The sequence below is a fragment of the Podarcis gaigeae genome (genome assembly GCF_964106915.1).
Source record: "Podarcis gaigeae genome assembly, chromosome: 3".
NCBI classification, from domain to species: Eukaryota; Metazoa; Chordata; class Lepidosauria; order Squamata; family Lacertidae; genus Podarcis; species Podarcis gaigeae.
The window spans coordinates 104,393,278-104,416,858 of NC_139680.1; the positions used below are offsets into that span (position 1 = coordinate 104,393,278).

At 46.3% G+C, this 23,581-nt stretch overlaps 1 protein-coding gene across 3 annotated transcripts in view; it reads right to left on the minus strand.

Moving 5' to 3' along the window:
• The window catches only part of TTL (tubulin tyrosine ligase), a 34,221-nt gene extending 12,076 nt beyond the window's left edge, over positions 1–22,145 (minus strand). For all 3 annotated transcript variants that reach the window (XR_014562770.1, XR_014562771.1, XM_083733681.1), the window contains exons 1-4: positions 21,274–22,145; positions 4,708–4,786; positions 1,620–1,852; positions 78–213 (exon numbers count right to left, since the gene is read on the minus strand). Coding sequence is in view for 1 of the 3 variants with exons in the window: in XM_083733681.1 (XP_083589807.1) it covers positions 78–213; positions 1,620–1,852; positions 4,708–4,786; positions 21,274–21,430 (605 nt within the window). In the remaining 2 variants the exon portion in view is untranslated. The remainder of the gene's footprint in view (positions 1–77; positions 214–1,619; positions 1,853–4,707; positions 4,787–21,273) is intronic.
• Between the last annotated feature and the right edge of the window lie 1,436 nt (positions 22,146–23,581).

Here is a 23,581-nt window from a genome sequence, read left to right on the forward strand (position 1 = left end):
TTAATGACCAGCCTTTCACACCAAACCTTCACTTCAGTGGGTTGTTGAGCTGAAATATCAATATGAAAAGAGCTTACCTAATATCAAATTTGCGATGACCTGGTTCTAAAAGCATAGGTTTCTCAAGGTATTTCTGAATCACATGCACTTGTCCTTGATTATCTATGAAGTCCAGAAGTTCCGTAGCCTCCGAAGAAATAAGAATTCCTTCACCTAACCAGGAGGAAAAGACGAAAGCGAAAAAGTTGGACAGCAAGTACAAGCCTCCACATCAACAAAGAAGTGATAAGATAAAAAGTTCAATGACTTCTCCATCCCCTCCAACCCTTTTCCATTGTGTACTATCCCTTTTAGATTGTAAGCCTGTGGGAAAGAGGAATATTACTGCTCATCATTGCAAGCCGTTCTGGGAGCCATTTTGGGTAAAAAGGAGGGTAGAAACATACTTTTTAATACATCTTATACATGTATAAGACGGAATCAGATTAGTGTTGGAGGTGCAGTGAGGTTGAGGGTATGTTCTTTCATATGTGGTAGACCTGTAAAAGGGTAAAAGAGTATTGGGAAATGATTTATAATGAATTGGGGGGGGGGATGTTTAAAAGTACTTTTTCAAAAAAACCAGTGTCCCTTTTGTTGGGGATAATTCTGATGGAAATTCCCAGGTGTCAAAAAAAGGCTATTTATGTATGCCACTACTGCGGCCCGTGTTTCAGTAGCCCCCCAAAAGGAAAAAGAGCGAGGTCCCAACCAAAGAAGAATGGCAACTTAAACTGATGGAATATGCGCAGCTTGCGGGCCTAACATATAGCATAAGAGAACAAGAAGACTGGAAAATGTTTATTGAATATATGGGGGGAGACTGTGTACACTTGAAAACGTTGGTAGCATTAAGATAATCTCAACAGTGTAAATAAGTTTTGATGGAAGTAATAATGGAATACTGAATGGTTTAGTTTATGTAAAATATGCAGGGATTTATGATATGCAAATTGAACCATGGAAAAGGGGAAGTCAATGACATTTTAGGGTTGTTAAATGAATATTTTTGAGGGACACGGGTGGCGCTGTGGGTTAAACCACAGAGCCTAGGACTTGCCGATCAGAAGGTCGGCGGTTTGAATCCCCGCGATGGGGTGAGCTCCCATGTCGAAAGCATGTCAAAATGCAAGTAGATAAATAGGTACTGCTCTGGCGGAAAGGTAAACAGTGTTTCCGTGCGCTGCTCTGGTTCGCCAGAAGCGGCTTAGTCATGCTGGCCACATGACCCGGAAGCTGTACGCCGCCTCCCTCGGCCAATAAAGTGAGATGAGCGCCGCAACTCCAGAGTCGGTCACAACTGGACCTAATGGTCAGGGGTCCCCTTACCTTTACCTTTAATGAATATTTTAAATTGTAAAATAGAAAACTTAATAAAAACCACACACACACACACACACACACACACGAAACATAATTTTTTAAAAAAGCACATAATATTACTACATCTTTGCTGTAAGATACTGAGACCGTGAGTGGGTCTGTGGCTCTTTTGATTTGCGGCTCAGCCTCTTAGCTGTCACACTGCTCTAGCATCTATTGGATAAATATCTCAATAATTCGCGACTCTCTTTGCTCACCTTTGGCCCCCGCCGAAGATTTGGCTATCCACACACTTCCCTCTCCGCTTTCTTTCCTCTTCTGATAGGATGCCAGGAAAACTTCCCTTTCATCCGTTCTTGGGTTGTTTATCAAATGATGGGTCCCATTCTGTGCTGGTGCCACTGGAGTCTTGAGATTAGTTGGGTAAATCACATACGACTCCGGGAACCATGTGCAAGATTCTGCTAATTCAGGGCTTGTCTTGATTAGTCTAAAGAAAGAGACATGGATTTAATTTGAGTTGGGTTTTTCCGCTCCATAGGGCATGCTGCAGTTGAAAGACCTTTCAAATCATCACCACCATCATTTAGTTCCTTTACGAACCCTTTCCTATGAACCAACTCAAAATGATTTCACACTACAACTGCACATATAAACACAATTAAAAAGCATGACATATTTAAAAACTGTTTATATATACACATAAACATTTATATCCAATGCAGATACTGAATGGGGGGGGGGGGAGATCTTCACTTAGAAAACGTCTTGCAAGTTCTTGTGAGTTTTTTCCCTTTCCCCCCTTTTTCTAAGCTGCTAATAGTGCTAATACGCTAAGCCACTAATAGCCGTGCTTCGCAAGACGAAAAAACCGCAAGACGAAGAGACTCGCGGAACGAATTAATTTCGTCTTGCGAGGCACCACTGTATCTTCAACATCTCTCTGCTGTAAAATTTGGAGGTACTCCTTAGCCTTTCCTTCTCCTAAAGATATCCCTATATGGGCTACCTTTCCAGGCTGAAGAGCCCCATGTGCCTTTCAATTCCTTCTACAGCACATGCAGAAACCGCCTTCTTGATCCTTGGACTCACTATTGGTCTCATTTGCTCAATCCACCAGAGCCTGTCTTCGCACGCAGGGGAAGCCCCTAACTCACTGAGGGTTTGAGACCCATCAGCTATCCTCACCTGGTTTGGCCGGCTTGTTCAAACCATTTCCCAGGATGTGGCCACTGTCATATGCTGACAGCTTCTGATTTCATTTAATATTCTAAATTTCTGAGATTGTTAATTTGGAGTTTTCATCAGCTGCATGTCATAATCACAATCATAACAAATAAAGGCTTGCTGTATCTCGCTTTGCATGTTATGAGTCTATCTCATATATTAGTTTCACCTTTTAAGCTGAATTACTGAAATAAACGAACTTTTCCACAATATTCTTATTTTCCGAGTTTCAACTGTAGGAGCCACAGGTGAGAACTGAGCGCAGGGTAATTTTCACGGTTTTCCGAACCCTGGCAGGGTAATTGCTGAGAATTTTTACTGAGGTGGTTCGGGTCGGAATCTAGGAGGATTAAGATCAGTTTGGGTCCTAGAGTTAAACTGAGTTGCAGTTGTAGAAGAAGACACTCTAGTTAATTCCAGCTTGATTTCTAGAACTAAAGGGCAAGCGGAATATAATTTTGCAAAAGGTCAATCAAGAGATGTATCTTGAAAAGGACACACAACTATGGCAGAATCGCCCAGTAATTTATTTCACCTTCACAAGAAAAGGTTTTTAAGGAAGGCTCATTTGAAATTAACGAGTCATGCAGCCTCAAGGCTTATCGCCATATGCAAATAAAGGCAGCATGAAAAGGCCTACATTATGCCAAAGGACCCCAGATGGTTAAGTCCAGTGACAGACGACTATGGGGTTGCAGAGCTCATCTTGCTTTTCAAGCCAAGGGAGCCAGCGTTTGTCCACAGCTAGCTTTCTGGGTCATGTGGTCAGCAGGACTAAACCGCTTCTGGCACAATGGGACACTGTGACGGAAACCAGAGCGCACGGAAACGCCGTTCACCTTCCTGCCACAGCGGTACTTATTTATCTACTTGCACTGGCGTGCTTTCGAGCTGCTAGGCTGGCAGGAGCTGGGACAGAGCAACGGGAGCCCACCCTGTTGCGCAGATTTGAACTGCCGACCTTCTGATCGACAAGCCCAAGAGGCTCAGTGGTTTAGACCACATCAAAACGAGCCCTCAAGCACCTTTTGCACAGAATTAGAGTGGCGTGTCAGGTGGCTTCAAGGAAATCACGCTAGGTCTGAAAGCAGATCGCCAAAGGAAGGCCTCCAGTCATAGTACCATTTATTATTTCCAAGAACGCTTTGTGTTTCATATTCTTACAAGTTGAAAGGAACAAATTGCGGGGTCTGCTGCAGGGAAAAAGGTGTGATTTGTTGCTATTAAGAGGAAACAGCGAAAAGGGAAAGAAGTGAGCTTACGCGGTAATAAATTTGTTGAGGGCAGCTCTCGTGTCCTATCACAAGGATTTTCTTGCACAAAGGGGCTTTCCTCCCTTCCCCGAATCTGCTCCATGGGATTTGGGGGAAACGCAGAACAGAACATATTTAGGGGGGGTGTAGGTGGTGAAGGAAGTCCCGCTGCACAAGAGAAAAGCCTTGCACTGACAATTACGAGGTGCAAGCCATAGTCTTTAAGGGGCCACAAATCTCTTTGTTGTTTATACTACATTTTGCATGTCTATTAAGAGATGTGTCTTGAAAAGGACATACAACTATAGCAGAATGGCCCAGTACAGTGGTACCTTGGGTTACAGACGCTTCAGGTTACAGACTCCGCTAACCCAGAAATATTACCTCAGGTTAAGAACTTTGCTTCAGGATGAGAACCGAAATCGTGCAGCGGCAGTGGGAGGCCCCATTAGCTAAAGTGGTACCTCCGGTTAAGAACAGTTTTAGGTTAAGAATGGACCTCTGGAACAAATTAAGTTCTTAACCCGAGGTACCACTGTAATTTATTTCGCCTTCACAAGAAAAGGTCAGGGTTTTTAAGGAAGGCTCATAACAGGAACAATGATTATAAACATTGTTTTTTAGAACACAAATGTCAAGGGTGTAAATATCCTCTGGGCAAGATTCATGTCTGTAGCAGCCCTGTGCAAGGACTTCTGCTTGCACAACGGGAGTTTCTCCAACCTCTCCTCCCCTCGCGTGCCCCCCACAAGTATCCTGCATCTAACTGCCCCCTCTCATGTAACTTCAGAAAAAAATGACAAAAACGTGCTGTACATGGTCCCTTATAACCCATAGTTACAAGAAAGAAAAGAGCCGAACCTACTTCACTAAAGAAGCTTTGCGGCAAAGCTTATCAGCTCCTCTATAATAGTTCACCAGCTGCACAAGTCCAGGTTCGTGACCTACAAAAGAGAAAGAGAGAGGGTTTTTTATATCTTAACCTTTTCTTTTTGAATTTGGAAGTGTACATGTGTGCGCACGAAAAAGTTTTTTTAAAAAAGAGATCAACATTTATCCAGGCAAATGATCTCCAATTTTTTTTAGGCGGAAGCCCAGTTCGGTGGAATGCGAAAGTGAAATTTAAAATCCCAGCCATTTTGCTTGTGCCCAAGCCTCAAGGAAATACAGTGGTACTTTGGTACTCAAACGGCTTGGCTCTCAAACAAATCGGCTCCCGAACACCGCAAACCCGGAAGTGAGTGTTCCGGTTTGAGAACGTTTTTCAGAAGCTGAACGTCCGACACGGCTTCCACTTGAGTGAAGTAAGCTCCTGCAGCTAATCGGAAGCCGCGCCTTGGTTTTCGTAGGGTTCCGGGAGTCAAATGGACTCCTGGAACGGATTAAGTTTGACAACCAAGGTAGCACGGTAACATCTATTTTTTTTGTACTTAAACACACATTGCTGAAAGGCAGGCTGATGACTCTTCCTGATTTCATTTGGGGTAGCGAAGAGGATGTTTTGGACTTCAAATCCCTGACCACTGCTCATGCTGGCTGGGCCAGATGGGAACTGTAGTCCAAGAGATATCTGGAAAGTAGGATTTTGGCTTCTCCTAAGCTAGCAAGTGGCATTCTAAACCCAAGCTGCATTACCATCCCTGAGTTACTAACCGCAGTTAGCACCAAATCAGAAGCGACACCTTCCTGAAGAGATATAAGTAGTCATTGTGGGAAGAACAGAAAACTCCCTCACTCCATCATCGTGTGGCTTAGAAGATAGGGTTCTTATCTCTTAACAAATCCATGAAGACTGAAGTCTCAGATACACATGCAGAAGGTGATTATATAACATTTCTAACTGCAAGTGGGCCTCAATAAATACACTCCAGTTAAAATTTTGAATATTTCTCTATGTAAAAAAAAAAGCAACCCACAAAATTCCTGCAAGTAGAAAAGTAGCTCAGAAGGGATCAGACTGGCCTAGAGCCTCTCCCTGCAATGTGCTAGATTTATACTTGCAGGGAATATTTTACACAGGGAGCATTCACAAGTGTGATTCACCCCCCCCCCAATCCCCATCCAGCTTTCAGTGTGAAGCAGCGGTTCAGAAGTGGGGAAACAAAATGGTCAAGGGGTTGGATAATAATAATAATAATAATAATAATAATAATAATAATTTATTATTTGTACCCCGCCCATCTGGTTGGGTTTCCCCAGCCACTCTGGGCAGCTTCCAACAAAGATGAAAGATACACTAAAATGTCACATATTAAAAACTTCCCTGAACAGGGCTGCCTTCAGATGTCTTCTGAATGTCAGGTAGCATGTTTATCGCTTCGACATCTGATGGGAGGGCGTTCCACAGGGCGGGTGCCACTACCGAGAAGGCCCTCTGCCTGGTTCCCTATAGCTTTGCTTCTCGCAGTGAGGGAACCGCCAGAAGGCCCTCGGAGCTGGACCTCAGTGTCCGGGCAGAACGATGGGGGAGGAGACGCTCCTTCAGATATACTGGACCGAGGCCGTTGGAAGACAGGTTATGACATTTAGAGCTTTTTAGTTTTGAAAAAAGTGCAAGGGAGGGGATAGAGGTGTATACAATTTGGCATGGTGTAGATAAAGTGGACAGGGAGAAGTTTTCTACCCAGTCACTGCTAGATCTGGAGGTAGGCAAACGATAAGTCAGGTGAGCCAGGCATGGGCAATTGCCCTAAATTTGGGTTAATATTGCCACAGTGTATTGAAACAAGCCAGCTGGATAAACCAAGGTTTGAAGTAAAGCTTCTGGGTTCAGACTTGATACTAAACTGTGGTTAGTTAAAAGCAGAGCTGGAGGAGGAAACGGGGAGCGTATGGGGGCAAGGCTTAACCCTGGCTCATTTGCATAACAATATAAGGTCAAAGTGCAGCCAGTGTAAGAGCTAGGAATAATGAAGGTCAATAGACAGATACGGACAGACAAGAAGAGATGCATTAATGTGTGCCATGCTCACGTTTACGAAGAAGCCAATTTGGGCGTATGCAAGAAGAGATTTGGGCATCCTTGTATCTGATAATACAAAGGCTGCAATTTCCCAGACAGACTGCTTAAATCCCTTTGCCTTCTGTGAGACGTAAGCAGCTTAAGTCGTTTCTAGACCTACACAGCAAGGGTCAGCAGACGTCAGGCTTACAAGATCTACTTTCTTTTATACTAGAGCCCCAAGATGTGCCAAGCAGACCCTGGTGCAAAGGATATTCAGAATTAAAGAATTCAGAGCTCAGGAATCTGTTCTGAGTTTCAGAACTGAACACAAGCCAGTCCTTTCACATAAAAATCCATTCCCATGCTTTCTTCTGTTCAGCAGTTCAATTGAGGGTAGCTGGGCAGTAATTTTTGTTTTGTTAAATATTTGGAAGGCAGGATTTCCCCGTCTAATACAAATCACCCAGCGATCTACCTTTTGCCTAGAGATGAAAGAGAACTTAGATTCAGTTCACACTGGAAGGCAAACCTACATAATTTGCACTTTCCAAAGCAATTCGAGAACTGAAATACAGCCAGTCCTTGAAATTCACTCTTCAATGAATTTTGCAATGAGGTTCACCAGCTGAGCAATGTATGCAGAAACAAACACAAGCGCTCCAAATGGAGAACAGCCTTTACAGAAGGCATTATGGACTTTGAAGAAGCATGAACTCGGGGTGAAAGGGAGAAATGAGCTAAGAGGAATGCACGTTTGGCAAATCCTCACCATGATAAACTCCCACCTAGAAACCTATGTCCTCACTGTGGAAGGATGTGTGGATTCAGAATTGGCCTCTACAGTCACTTACAGACTCACTGTTAAGGCCACATTCATGGAAGACAATCTTACTCGGCTACGAGTGACCGCCGAAGAAGATGACAACAGAAACACACAAACAGTGGTACCTCGGGTTACAGACGCTTCAGGTTACAGACTCTGCTAACCCAGAAATAGTACCTCAGGTTAAGAACTTTGCTTCCGGATGAGAACAGAAATTGCGCCGCCACGGTGCGGTGGCGGGGGGAGGCCCCATTAGTTAAAGTGGTGCTTCAGGTTAAGACCAGTTTCAGGTTAAGAACGGACCTCCAGAATGAATTAAGTTCTTAACCCGAGGTACCACTGTACTATGGGAAAGTGTGCATAATTATTCTTTCTCCATATATAATGCATTTTGTATGTTATTTCCACTAACATACAAAATGCATTCTATTAGGTAAAACTGCTTTGTAGAGATGTCTACAGTGGTGCCCCGCAAGACGAACGCCTCGCAAGACGAAAAACCCGCTAGACGAAAGGGTTTTCCGTTTTGGAGGCGCTTCGCAAAACGAATTTCCCTATGGGCTTGCTTCGCAAGAAGAAAGCCCATAGGGAAATCTCCGGGGACCTCTTTTAAATGCTAGCGGTGGGGAGCAAAGCCTTCCCCCCCCTCCGGCCTTCAGAAGAGGTCCAGGAAGGCCGGCGGGGGCCGAAAGGCTTTGCTCCCCACCGCCAGCATTTTAAAAGCAGTCCGGGATAGCAGGGAAGCGGTTCCCGCTATCCCGGATGGCTTTTAAAATGCTGGCGGTGGGGAGCAAAGACTTTTGCCCCCCTGCCTGCCTTCCCGGGAGAGCGGAGAAACGCAGCGCTGCGTTTCTCCGCTCTCCCGGAAGGCAGGCAGGGGGGAGCAAAGACTTTTGCCCCCCGCCCGCCTTCAGAAGAGGTCCAGGACCTCTTCTGAAGGCCGGTGGGGGGCGAAAGTCTTTGTCCCCCCTGCCTGCCTTCCCGGGGGCTTTTAAATCGCCCCGGGACAGCGGAGAATTCCTCCGCTGTCCCGGGGCAATTTTAAAATGCTGGCGGGCAGCAGCGCTGCCGCCCACCAGCATTTTAAGATCACCCCAGACAGCGGAGAAGTCCTCCACTGTCCCGGGGTTTTTAAAATGCTGGTGGGCAGCAGCGAAGGCTTCGCTGCCGCCCGCCAGCATTTTAAGACCGCCCCGGGACAGCGGAGAAGTCTCCGCTGTCCCAGGAAGGCAGGCGGGGGGGGGAGCAAAGACTTTCGCCCCCCACCGGCCTTCAGAAGAGGTCGGGGGACAGACTGTCCCCGGACCTGGTCTGAAGGCGGTTTCCATAGGAACGCATTAATTGATTTTTAATGCATTCCTATGGGAAACCGTGCTTCGCAAGACGAAAAACTCGCAAGACGAAAAGACTTGCGGAACGAATTAATTTCGTCTTGCGAGGCACCACTGTATCTTGGGCAAAATTGAATCATTAAATGTGTATACAGTATTAAGATAAATTAGAACAAGATTTTAAAAACAAACGAGCTGATGAATTTTTATGGGAACGTTAAACGAAGATTCACAAAGCAATGTGGAAATGTAGTAAGAATAATTTAATAATTTAAATAATTCCGTGTATGGTGTGTAGTGAGCAGAACCTCAGTCTGGAATAATGAGTCCTGACTTCTTCCCTACCGTGATTTAGGCTCCATCTGCACTATACATTTAAAGCAGAACCATTCCACTTTAAAGAGTCATGGCTTCGCCCAAAGATTCCTGGGAACGCTTACAGGTCCCCTCACAGAGCTACAATTCCCAGAATTCCCTAGGAAGGGGGAATGATTGTTAGACCACTCTGGTAATTGTAGCTCTTTGAGGAGAGTATAAGCCCCCCCACCAACTCTCAGCAACCTTAGCAAACTACACTTCCCCGGGTTCTTTGCAGGACTTCATGCCTGCTTCAAGTAATAATAATAATAAATAATATTTTTTATTTATACCCCGCCCTCCCCGGCCAGAGCCGGGCTCAGGGTGGCTAAGACCAAGAAAATCACAGTAAAAACATAATAGGGGGAAAAGAGAGGGGAGGAACCCAATTTAAAATACAGGTTAAAATGCAATTTAAAATGCAGCCTCATTTTAAAGTAGCCAATAAATCAAGACCATAAGGGGAGGGAAACATAAGGGTCAGACTGAGTCCAAACCAAAGGCCAGGCGGAATAGCTCTGTCTTGCAGGCCCTGCGGAAAGATGTCAAGTCCCGCAGGGCCCTAGTCTCTTGTGACAGAGAGTTCCACCAAGTCGGGGCCAGTACTGAAAAGGCCCTGGCCCTAGTTGAGACCAATCTAACCACCTTGTGACCTGGGACCTCCAAAATGTTGTCATTTGTGGACCTTAAGTTCCTCCGTGGGGCATATCAGGAGAGGCGGTCCCGTAGGTATGTGGGTCCTAGGCCGCTGTAGTGGTTCTAGGGATTGCTTGTGCATAAATCGGCACCACCCTTGGCTGAGTTACCTGGGTGAACCCTTTCTCTCCAGACAGCCGCTCACCCGTGGCTGCCTCAATCTCTGGCAGAATCCGTCAGTGGGCGTTTCTTGAACTTCTTCCAGCAAAGAAGCTCTTTGACGCCTAGTCTCCGCCTACTCTCCCTGCGTGGAAGTCTTCTGCGCAGGGAGGGTGTGGGCAGTTGAGGATCCGTGCTCTCCCCGCTGGTCTCCAGCGAGGAGTCATGGAGCCACCTCGCCGATTCCCCCATCTGCCCCCCTTCTCCATTGGTGCTACGCTGATTTCCTTCCCCAGAAGATGGGCTGCCTCTCGCCCTCCTGGGACGCTCTCCGGAATCCCTCTGGAGCCCTCACTCTCCCTCTGGCTCCGATGGCAGTTCCCTGACAGCTGCATAGGGCTTTAAAGGTCAAAGCCAGCACCTTAAACCTGACCCTGTACTCTACCAGGAGCCAGTGCAGTTGGTAAAGCACTGGGTGAATGTGATCCCGCGGCAAGGACCCCGTAAGCAGCCTCGCCGCGGCATTCTGCACCCGCTGGAGTTTCTGGCTCAGCCTCAAGGGCAAGTAGTACAGTAGTGCTTTAAATGTATGGTGCAAATGGGGCCTTATAGGATGGGAGGAGCTGTAACTCAGCAGTGATAAGAGTACATGCTCTGCATGCAGACGCAAGTCCCAAATTTAATCCCAGGCATTTGAAACAAACAAAAGAAGAATTGGGTAGCAGGTGATATAGAAGACCTTTCTTCGCTCCATCTCCCTGGAGAACTGTTGCTAGAATAACATTACTGAGCTAGACGGACAAATAGGCTGACTCTGTGTGCATACGTTATACAAATGCGCATTTGAAACATCTAGCAATGCAACAGGATCACATTTGAGCATATTTAAAAAGAAAAAAGTGTTGTTGTTTTTTAACGGTGGAGGAAACACAGAAAGTAGTGAGAGTTGGTGTGAATTGTCCCGAAGTGTAAAACTGCATGAATATAGCTTTTCAACTGACCTCAGGCGAACTTTCACCGGGCTTCTCATGTATAATGCATGATGCTAGTATCATAATAGCTTCTCGATGGATGAATTGGTCAAGGCTCTTGTGTGATATATAAGCTGGGCCCCTCTGCCACGGTACATTGGGCATTAGAACCAGACGTAGCCATGCCAAGGTTTGACGATGTTTGTTGAAATTTAAGAACCTACAGTGGTACCTTGGGTTACATACGCTTCAGGTTACATACGCTTCAGGTTACAGACTCTGCTAACCCAGAAATAGTGCTACAGTTTAAGAACTTTGCTTCAGGATGAGAACAGAAATTGTGCTCTGGCGGCACGGCGGCAGCGGGAGGCCCCATTAGTTAAAGTAGTGCTTCAGGTTAAGAACAGTTTCAGGTTAAGTACAGACCTCCGGAAGGAATTAAGTACTTAACCTGAGGTACCACTGTATAAGAACAATTCCAAGTGGGGAATGCTTGCGAAAGTGAGGCAGGCCTAGGAAAATATTCCAAAAACCTAGCCTCCCTCATCAAATGTATTCACGTTGAGAACTGTATCAAAGACCATTGACAAAGGAGATTCAACAGAGCTCTTGGCTTTCCTCCCCACAGATGGTGGTGGAGGGCGATCAGAAAGCTCTTTTTAAAGGCAACAATGGAGGCATTGACAGAGTTGAAGTGTTGGTGCTTAAAACAAGGAACAAAATAAAAAATACGCCACTGAGCCCACACAGTAGTTATCCAAGTGTTTTTAATTGCCGAAGGAGAGGCGGATCTTAACAAGGGTTTCTGTGAAATCTGCCTTTGGGTTTAGCTCTGCACGAGGCCGGATGTCAAGAAGGGTTATTAAACTGTTAGGGTAGAACTAAACTTGGACAAATCACGAAGGAGCAAAAACGGGAGATGGCGCAGGAAATGATGAGAGTAACAAAATCCGGAGGCAAATCTGCAGAACTGCAGGGGAATCATCTCAGGCTAGATAAACAGGAGGATCTTGGATCTCTAAAGGGACACTAAGTTCAATTTAAGATACTGTTTAACATCTACATGAAACCTGTTGGCCCAGAAATGGAAGCAAGAAAAAATACCGACGAAAGAAGAAGGGCAGACAAAATTAATGGAAGAAAGAAAGTTTGGAAGAAATATACAAACTATTTGAAGAGCAACTGTAATCAACAAATTACGCTAGTAGGACTACAATAAGTTTTGTAAGGGGAAATATATGAAATATTGCAAAGAGAAATAAGAGAGACATTAGTTATAATATTTAAATGTAATAGTGAAAGTAAGAAATGTAAATTAAGTGATAAGATTTGAAAAAATTCAGATGGGATGGATGGAAGGTAAAAAAAGTGTATAAGATATAAAAGTATGTTTGATAATTGTTGAAAATGTTATGTTAAAAAACTAATAAAAATATATATACAGTGGTGCCTCGCAAGACAAAAATAATCCGTTCCGCGAGTCTCTTCGTCTAGCGGTTTTTTCGTCTTGCGAAGCAACCCTATTAGCGGCTTAGCGGATTAGTGCTATTAGCGGCTAAAAGGGTATTAGCGGCTTAGAAAAAGGGGGGGGAGCGAAAAAAATCGCAAGACTCAAAAATCGCAAAAAGAAGCAAGCCCATAGGGAAATTCGTCTTGCAAAGCACATCGAAAAACGGAAAACCCTTTCGTCTAGCGGGTTTTTCGTCTTGCGAGGCATTCGTCTTGCGGGGCACCACTGTATATAAATAACATCTACATGAAACCACTGAGTGAGGTCATCTGGAGTTTTGGAGTACGTTGCCAGCAATAGGCTGATGACACACAGCTCTATTTCTCCTTTACATCTGCAGGTGAGGCAGTGGAAGTGCTGGACCAGTGTCTTGCCTTGGTAATGGACTGGATGAGAGAGATGGGTAGCTCAGTTGGGTAGAGCATGGTGCTGGTAACGCCAAGGTCACAGATTCAATAGCTGCATGTTCCTGCATTGCAGCGGATTGGACATCCATGGCATGGGTAGGCAACCTAAGGCCCGGGGGCCGGATGTGGCCCAATCACCTTCTCAATCCGGCCCGCAGATTGTCCGGGAATCAGCGTGTTTTTACATGAGTAGAATGTGTCCTTTTATTTAAAATGCATCTCTGGGCTATTTGTGGGGCCTGCCTGGTGTTTTTACATGAGTAGAATGTGTGCTTTTATTTAAAATGCATCTCTGGGTTATTTGTGGGGCATAGGAATTCGTTCATTATTTCCCCCCCAAAATATAGTCCGGCCCCGCACATGGTCTGAGGGACGATGGACCGGCCCACGGCTGAAAAAGGTTGCTGACCCCTGATTCACAGGTTCCCATGCAACTCTACAATCTATGATTCTATGATTTAACAAACTGAAGCTCCATCCAGATAAGGCTGAGGTACTGCTAGTGGAAAGTAGTTACTGCTAGTGGGGGTACGTATTGTAAATTGCCCTGTGATCTTCGGATAAATAATGATGATGATGATGATGTATTCATTACCATCACGTGAGCTGAGGTGGCCTCAGTTTTAGACAGCCTTCCATCAGCTTTGACTGGTGGCTAAGCTGTGCCCATAACTGGACAGAGATAGCCTCACTTCTGTTGCCTATGCTCTGCTAACCTCTAGGTCAGTGTTTTTCAACCTTTTTTGGGCAAAGGCACACTTGTTTCATGAAAAAAAATCATGAGGCACACCACCATTAGAAAATGTTTAATATTTTTTTCTTTAATGGCAAACAAAAACGTTGCGGACCGTTCTCTGCTCAGCGGGGATCGATCCGCTGATCTCCGCTGAGCCGGCGGATGACAGCTCCGTCTCCGCACTGTGTGCAGCGAGGGAGATGTCAGAGCCCCGCTGCTCTCTATGGGGAATCGGATGAGAGCGGACCGCCTGTCCGCTCTCATCCGATCCCATCCGATCTGATCCCCACCCAGGACGGATGGAAAATAGGGTGGACACAGTCCGGCGCCCGCCTAGTGGGCAAAAATTTGACATTTTTTAAAAAAAAAAAATTCGCATTTTTCAATTTTTCCCACGGCACACCAGGCAACACCTCGTGGCACACTAGTGTGCCGCGGAACAGTGGTTGAAAAACACTGCTCTAGGTTAAGATTACTGCAATGCATTATTTGTGGGGCTGCCGCTGAAGACAGCTTGGTGCAGAATTCAGCAGCCAGTTGCTCACCGGGACAAGACGGTTTGAGCATACAGTCATACCTTGGGTTAGAGACACTTTGGGTTGCGCAATTTCAGGCTTTGCACCGCGCCGAACCCGGAAGTACTGGAACGGGTTACTTCTGGGTTTCGGCGATTGCACATGCACAGAAGAACTAAATCGTGCTTTGCACATGCGCAGAAGCACTGAATCACAACCCACGCATGCGCAAATGCAGCGCTGCGGGTTGCGAACGTGCTTCCCACATGGATCACATTCGCAACCCGAGTGTCCACTGTATTAGACCAATTTGGCCAGACTGCACTGTCTGTCGATTAGTTTCCGGGCCCAATTCAAGGTGCTGTTTTTAACCTATAAAGCCTTAAGTGGCTCAGGACCCCAATACCTCAAGGAACACCTCTCCCCATAGGAATTGACCCAGACCCTGAGATCATCCTTTGAGGCTCCTAGAACACTTCTGCTATATATCTTTAGGTGCCAGGCAACAACATTTATTGTCTCCCAAGCGCTTTGGCTAATTAAACAATCAATGGCCTTTTAAACTGTGTGTAGGGGTTATTGTTTTTCTTTGTTACTATGGTATGTATTTTTGTGTTTTTATTTTCCAAACCACCCTGTGATCCTTGGATGAAGGGCGGTATAGAAATTTAATAATAGAATAATAAGTATACTACATCTCCCCACATCTGTTGGAGAAGCATATGGTACTCTATTTTCCTGACTGTCTAGATACCTCAGGTTGCTTCCCTATCTCAGGACAGCATGTTGTGTTTCAGCAGCATCTGATATAGGGTAAAGCAGTCCTAAGTGGGGATGAATATCCCTTAACCATATTAATCATTCATTCTCACTCTCTAATCTCTCTCTCTCTCTCTAATTACATCCAAGTGGAACTTCGTGTTCCATAGAGATTTGTAGATTCCGCTCCTCATCTAAGCCCAAGATTCCCTTGAAATTATGCAGAACTTCCACCCAGATTTGATTACTCTCCCTTCACTTGCTGTGTCACCTGCCGTTCTTGCTCCTTCACTATTTGTCAAAGATTAGTTTCATTCGTACGGCTTCATCACACACCCTGACATCTGGCCTTGCACAGAGCTGAATTTAAAGACAGATTTTTCAAGGCAACCCTTGTTATCATCTGGGACTGATGGGAATTGGAGTCTGACAACATCTGTGAGGCAGTGCATTCTATACCCTTAGGCTCAAGAGATAAATCTGAGCATGGCTAAAAACAGAAACAACCACACTGATACATGCAGCTAAGATCAAAATATAAAATGAGGGGAAGGGGGGGAATAGTAATTTTAATATACCCGTATTTTTCGCTCTATAACACGCACGTAGTTTTTAGAGGAGGAAAACAAGAAAAAAAATATTCTAAATGAAACAGTGGATGTATGATTTTTGTAGTTCATGCTGAGGCCACAGACATGTGACCTGACAGTGAGTTTGGAGTAGCCCAATGCAAAAACCCTGAGGATCCATGTGGATCCATGCTTTGTAACCACGTTTTTGCACCACTGCGGCCCCAGGCAACAGTGGGTGCGTGATTTTTTTGGTGCAAGATGTAGCCATGGAAATGCTATGTGATCGGATGGTGAATTTGGGGTGACCCAGTGCAAAAATTCTGAGGATCCATGTGGATCCGTGCTTTGTAACCATGTTTTAAATGGGGAGGGAAGGAAAAGCACTCAAGGGACAAGGAGCACGTGTGGGGTGTGTGGAGAAGGATGCTGCTAATAATGCAGGCGAGGGGTTTAAGGGGAGAAGGAACACATGTGGGGTGTGTGGAGAAGGATGCTGCTAATAATGCAGGCGAGGGGTTTTGAGGGGAGAAGAAGCACGCATGGGGTGGGTGGAGAAGGATGCTACTAATAATGAAGAAGAGGGGTATAAGGGGAGAAGGCTCCTCTCCTCTCCCGCTTTGCTCCTTTAAAGAAGCAGGCTCTCTGTCCCTCTCTCCTCCCCACTCAGCGGCTCTTCTCCCACTTTGCTGTTTCAAAGCGAGCCACGGAGGAGGGAAGGAAGGGGAACCATGGATCCTCTGCTCACGACTGCAGCAGATCCCCCCGCCACCCGTAGGCATTCCCTCCATAACACGCACAGACATTTCCCCTTACTTTCTAGGAGGAAAAAAGTGAGTGTTATGGTGCAAAAAATACGGTAATTATGCCAATCAATCATACATCCCTGTTGGAGATGCTTTATAGATCATACTGGTGCAAATTTCAAACAGAAGGGGTTCAGCAAAGGAAAGGAAAGTGATTAATCCATTCTTTAAAATAGTATTGTTTACTGCTGAAAATATGAGTAAAAGGAATGCACTAACATATGAAATGAAGACATCTTGCTTGACCTCCTCTGCACACACTCCAGCTTGTCAATATCCTTCTTAAATTGTGGCACATTCATGCAATCACTTAATGCATTGTTTAAATATAAAGGTAAAAAGGTAAAGGTAAAGGACTCCTATGGGACATGGGTTGCGCTGTGGGTTAAACCACAGAGCCTACGACTTGCCGATCAGAAGGTCGCTGGTTTGAATCCCCACGACGGGGTGAGCTCCCATTGCTCAGTCCCTGCTCCTGCCAACCAAGCAGTCCGAAAGCACGTCAAAGTGCAAGTAGATAAATAGGTACCGCTCTGGTGGGAAGGTAAACAGCGTTTCCGTGCGCTGCTCTGGTTCGCCAGAAGCGGCTTAGTCATGCTAAGCTGTACGCCAGCTCCATCGGCCAATAAAGCGAGATGAGCGTCGCAACCCCAGTCGGCCACAACTGGACCTAATGGTCAGGGATCCCTTTACCTTTTAAAGGACTCCTGGACGGTTAAGTCCAGTCAAAGGCGACTATGGGTTGCGCCGCTCATCTCGCTTTCAGGCCAAGGGAGCTGGCGTTTGTCCACAGACAGATTTCTGGGTCATCTGCCCAGCAAGACTAAATCGCTTCTGGTGCACGGAGGACCGTGACAAGTGCCAGAGTGCATGGAAACGCCATTTACCTTCCTGTCACAGTGGTACCTATTTATCTACTTGCACTGGCATGCTTTCGAACTGCTAGGTTGTCAGGAGCTAGGACAGAGCAGCGGGACCTCATCCTGTCACGGGGATTTGAACTGCCAGCCTTCTGATCATCAAGCCCAAGAGGCTCAGTGGTTTAGACCACAGCACTACCCCTTAAATATAAATAGCTCTCAAGTTCATAGGTCGCTTTCTGCCATATGGCCTTCGAGCAGCTGAGAATCGTAACAACCTGAATTGCATGTACTGTTAGCATACTTTTAACGCTGCAGTGGCAAAGGCACATACGCAGGGACACCTACAACTCATTAAGATAACTCCAACGAAAACCCAGAGCATTTAGGGAAAGCAAACTCCATTAATATGGCCTGGAGACAAAGTAATAACGATGAGGTTGGCACAAGGCTGGTGTTAAGCAATCCCTGTAGTTTCCTCTAGTCAAAAGCTATGCTACCACATTCTGTTCCAGCGGAAGCTTCCAAGCAGTCTTCAAGAGCAGCTCCATGTTAAGCGCCATTCAGGAGTCAGGTTTATTTCTTTGCCTGCAAACGCCCACTTGAAAATATAGCTATACTGTACTTTCTTCATTCTTTTAACCCAGTCTTCCCTTCTGTACTGCTGAAGGACACAACTTGCTTCTTTTAAAAACAAAACACAGCTAGCAAGAATAGCCTGACCATGCTTCACCCTTTATTTACACAAGGGCACAATGTAGCCCTGCTGGAACAGGATTTGGGCTGGGAAAAGTCCCAAGGCTACAAGGCGGATCTTTCATTTGTTTATAATTGTGGTATCCAGAACTTTGCAGAGTGCACCAGCTGAGAACTCATCAGAGCCAAGAAAATCAGCACTGGTTCCTGAAATCTGGATATGAAGCTTTCTGCTAATGCAGTCCATTAGCATTTTATGCAAGCATCCTTAATTGCTGACTCATGTTCCATTATCAATCAGTCCTAACTTCCTTTGTCTGAATTGTTGCTCACCAGTCCTGCTGCCTGGCCAGCTATTCTGACTTTGCATTTTGTTTGCAATCATTCCATCAGTAACACTAGCACAAAAGCAGTTGTAGTTTTGTAGAGGTGTCCAATCCACAAACAGGATAAGACACACTTCTTTCCTTCCAGTTAGAAGGCTACACAAGGTGAGTTATGAGAATATTCTCTGTTAGCTGTCCCGAGCTCTGAAACTGTCCTTAATGCAGACCAAGACGGGGGTACCATGTGTATGTACATGTGATCAATCTAGATGGAGAGGTACAACCTATCTTGGATGGGGAAGTCTTTGAGTTGGTCCTAGATCGTGGGTTCTCCTCGAGTTGGTGCAGCTACTAGTATGTCACCTATCTAGAGCAGCTTTTCTTCCTCATGCATCAGTTAAAACAATTACTAAGATTCATGATCCACACAGGAGATGAAATGGCAAAGCAGGGAACTCATAACCTTGGAGAAGGACTTCTGTATGTTGGGAGCAGAGCAGCTGCAGAGCCTATCCTACTGTCACACTCCCCTCAAGGCTAGTTTCCATGACGTTTACATTTCCGTAGGATTTGTCTGCAGATGGAACATATGGATTTGTTTGGTTTGCTTAAATAATGATCCTGTTCATGTACCCATTAATGTACCCAATCCTATATGCACTTACTTGGGAATAATCCCATTGACTAGACATGCATAGGACTGTTTATTATGATGACTGCCCATTTATCTCAGAAAGAAGCACATGGCTCAGTGTGTGATCTTCTACCTTGTAGGGTGGCAGAAGGCTGGAACTCTTCTTTCCTAGTTTGATTTTCTGAAAAACTTGGGAATAATAAGAGTCAAAAGAATCCACCAAGTTCACCAATTCAACCATCTAGTGCTAGCAACCCAACATCCCTAAATGGGAACCATCCAGCCTCTGCTTAAAACCTTCCAATGAGAGCAAAGTCATCCACTTTGTTCCATTATCAAACAGTGTGCAGCATCAAGAGGTTCTTCCTAATCCTTATCTGAAATCCCCTTTCTTGCAAGGATATTGCAGAGCTGGGAAAGGTTCAGGAAAGGGCCACACAAATGATCAAGGGGATGGAGAGACTCCTCTGTTAGGGAAGATTGCAGCGTTTGGGACTTTTTAGTTCGGAGAAAAGAAAGAGGTGACACAATAGAAGCTTATAAAATTCTGCATGGCATGGAGAAAGTGGACAGAGAATTTTCTCTCTCTCTCGTAACACTAGGACTTTGTGGGCATCCATTGAGGCTGAATGAATGTTGGAAGATTTAGGGAAGTACCTTTTTGTGCAGTGAATAGTCAAATTACGGAACTTGGTCCTGACTCAGCCTTTTTAGCTCCTGACTCATGCTTAGCTCCAGGCCTACTAGAATCCTTGATGCACTTTCCAATGCTGTTTTGAGCCAGCCATTTCTGCAATTCTTCCCAGGTACAAAGACCTCTATGGTTTTGTTTTTAATCCTCCCAAAGCTCATCCTGCCCCAAAGTCAACCAATGGAGCTCGTCCTTCGCCATGTGCCTTCCAGGTATTTTGGACTACAGTTCTCTCTGGGGTTGTCACCACTATTCCTACACCCCCCCTAATGCTCTCTCTCCTCCCAGGAATCCATCTCTCGGAAAAGCCACCTGTTCCAAAAGCACATTATTCTCTCTTGGCTGAACAGGCTCAAATGTCTTGTCAGCCTGACTCACAAGAGTCTGCAAATGGCATTTTAAAAATAACCCCACTGAAGAAAATAAAGACTATTACACAAAATTAAGAGGCAGCACAGAAATTTGCAATGTCATTCATTTTTGTTCACATAAATAATAATAATAATAAGAAGAAGAAGAAGAAGAAGAAGAAGAAGAAGAAGAAGAAGGAGGAGAAGAAGGAGAAGAAGAATTAGAATTTATATACCACCCTATACCCAGAGGTCTATGGATCAGCTTTCAATGTGGATCAGCTTTAAAGTTAGTCAACCAGTAACTATGAACAACTCAAATAGAGGAGGTTAGTGAACTAAACTCTTTTTGTCAAGTGTTTGGGTCTTTGTATTAAAGATATAACAACTGTTTAAGATTCATCCGTCTTTTGCACACAGCTTAATTATTATTTCCCAAAGACTATTCCCAACTTAGGAAAAGTCCTCCCCATGTTACTTCAATAAAGGGCACTCTTGCTAGTTTTATCATCAACAATGACACACGAACAACAACACTTCTGTTGAACACCTGGAGATCCAGCAGACTTTAAAAAAAAATGGTCAAGGTACGACAAAGCCTGCCAAAGGGCAGCTTGCTGGTGATCTGTAGTTGCTTCTAACCCCGGTCTAACATGAAAAAGCAAAAATGACATTTCAGTACCTAATAAGGGACTGGTTGCCATATAAGTTTGCTCTCCAGTGGTTCCTTTGGGAGTGGGGCAGAAATCTAAGTATTCCTATAGAAATGTGATTCTCAGCATTATGTTGTGATTGAGACCCAACCTAATGCATCATTATCCTTACCAAGAGGAGCACCCCAGACCAAATTAGTTTCACAATTGCCGCAATTCATTAAATAACACTGATAACAAATATATCAGGAGGTTAAGGTACAAGGGATGCCAATTTTATGACGTTGTGCCAGTACAGTGTGTCGTTTGCTCCAGCTACTTTCTATCCTCCAAACCCCCCCCCCCCACGAAAAAGCAAATCCCCAAGCGGACTTGCGAAACAGTCAAGTCACTCCCTGGTTGCAGTGGCCAACACCCAAATCTAGTTATATGCGCCACGAGCCAGACAGACCCTCTCTCTCACGCCCCTCCTCTTGTGCACCCAAACTTAAGCAGTTGCATACATAAGAAGCGGGTCTAGGGGGAGGAAACCCGGCGCCGTATCGCTTCGAACGCAGCCGGCTGCCTCCCCCGCGCGCCCATTCATACAACCAAGCGCAGCTTTAGAAGTGTTGCGCGGAAACCTGATGCTCGAGAGCGCAAAAAAACCCCAGCCAGCTCGTTTGCCCGGATAACTGTCGGCCCCATCGCTCGCTTACCCAGTCTCCCAAATGGCAGCCTGTTCCTCTCTCCCAGCATGAGGTTAAACCTGGGGTTGTCCCTTTTCAGCCTCTTCCATTGTCCGGTGGAAAGCAGGATTTTGGAGACTTCCGCGTAGACGCTGCTGTTCTCATCCCGTGCCACAAACGTGTACATCTTTGTATATATATATGTGTGTGTGTGTGTGTATTTAAAAATGAACCATAAATAAATAAACAGAGGCGCAAAATGCGCCGCCACTCCCCCGCCCCACCTGGAAGGATCAAAGCGCAAGCCTTGGACCCATGGATTAAAAAGGCATGGGGGCCCCGCCGTCTCTTAGCCCCCCCAAAATAAAAACCATCCAAACCGGCATTGCAAGAGACGTATCCACCCTGCGGGGCTCAAAAACGAATTAGGGGGCGGCGGCGGCGAAACCGAGAGGACGCAGCGAAGGAGGCTTGCCGCCGGGTCTGACTCCGAGGCACCGGGGAGGGCGGCCGGGGGTGGGATCCGGGCGCGCGCCTCTCTTGGATCAGAGCCCGGGCACCTTCCGTTCGAGCGCTGGACTCCCGAGCATTTCCTGTCACCCCTTCCTACATGCTCGCGAGGAAGGCTCCGAAGGCAGCAGCAGGAGCCGGATCAAAAAGCGGCGGCCGAGCGGCCCCCGGGTCCCTCCAGCGATCCCCGGAGGGCCATGGTCACCCCTGCGGAGGAGGCGCTCTCACAAGCCCGAACTTTCACTGCCGCTGCCGCTTGCAGAGAGGCGCACGCCTATCTCTGGAGGAGGAGGAGGAGGAAACGCCTTCTGGGAAGACCGAGGCAGCCTCTCCCCCTCCGGCAGCGTCGGCAGCGGCTCCTCTTCCATCTTGGCTCCACCCCGCCGTGATCCGGGGCCGCCGAGCGCAGGGGTCAGGGAGCAAAAGGGGGCCGGGCTCCGGAAAAAAACGCCTCGCCGCGTCTGCCCGCCTGTCCTTTCTGTTCCCAGAACACTTCTCAGACTCTTTGGGTGCGATTAATTCGGAGCTGATTCGGTGTGTGGGTGCGCGATCGTGCGTTTTCGCTCCGGATCAGAAGCGCAAAGGGGGCTGATTCTCTGCGCTTGTTCGAGAGGAGCCGTTGCAGAGGCGCGCAGCATCTCCAAATATGTACCCTGCGGCAGGCTGGGTGCAGACAATGGGGTTCTGGGCCCTCCTCGCTGCACACGCATTCCCTCTTTCTCACACGACGCGCGCCTAAAAACTAGCAAACCCATCATCGTGCTGCTACCATCAGTGGCTGCCTGGATAATCTCATCCAACTCCCACAAAATGTTATGGTTATTGTTAAATTTGCATATCACCCTTCATCCAAAGATCTCAGGGCGGTTCACAACAGGACTGGGACAGTGGCCTGGGAGACCTCAGTCGGTACAGCACGAGATTCAATCCCAGGGCCGTGGGTAGGAGCCCCACATTGGGCAAAAGACTCTTGCATTGGGGGGGGGGGGTGGACCAGATGATCCTTGGGACCCCTTACAACACTGCAGTTCTAAGATGTAAGAAAAATAGAAAACAAAAATACAGAATGCGTAACAAAAATAAACCCACAAACACTTTAAAAAAGCCATAGAATCAGCCAGATTTCTGGTTGGAAGAGACTCGTTTCTGGCTGAAGATATGTAATGAAGTTGTCAGGCAAGCCTCCCTCGGGATAGCGTTCCACAAACGGAGCCACCGCAGAAAAGGCCTGTTCTCATATTGCCATCCTCTAATGTATTCATAAGGTGTGTGGGTGGGTGGGTGTGGCACTGTGGGACAGAGCCTAGCGCTTGCTGATCAGAAGGTCAGTGGTTCAAATCCCCGCGACGGGGTGAGCTCCAGTTGCTCGGTCCCTGCTCCTGCCAACCTAGCAGTTCAAAAGCACGTCAAAATGCAAGTAGATAAATAGGTACCACTCCGGCGGGAAGGTAAACGGCGTTTCCATGCACTTCTCTGGTTCACCAGAAGGTTCTGCTGGCCACATGACCTGGAAGCTGTACGCCGGCTCCCTCAGCCAATAAAGTGAGATGAGCACTGCAAGCCCAGAGTCTCCCACAACTGGACCGAATGGTCAGGGGTCCTTTTACCTTTAATGTACCGATGGGCACTGGTTTGGATGGCTCTGAAAGAAGGTTAGACGAATTTGTGGAGGATAAGGCTGACAATGGCCACTTGCCATTGTGATTGTGTTATAGTTGCGGTGTCAGAGGCATGGAAGGGAAGGGAAGAAGTGGAGTGGAAGCGAGGGAATCTTGTTTGCACTGGGGAAAAAGTCTGCATTGAGGGATGTTCAGCACCCACCAATAGG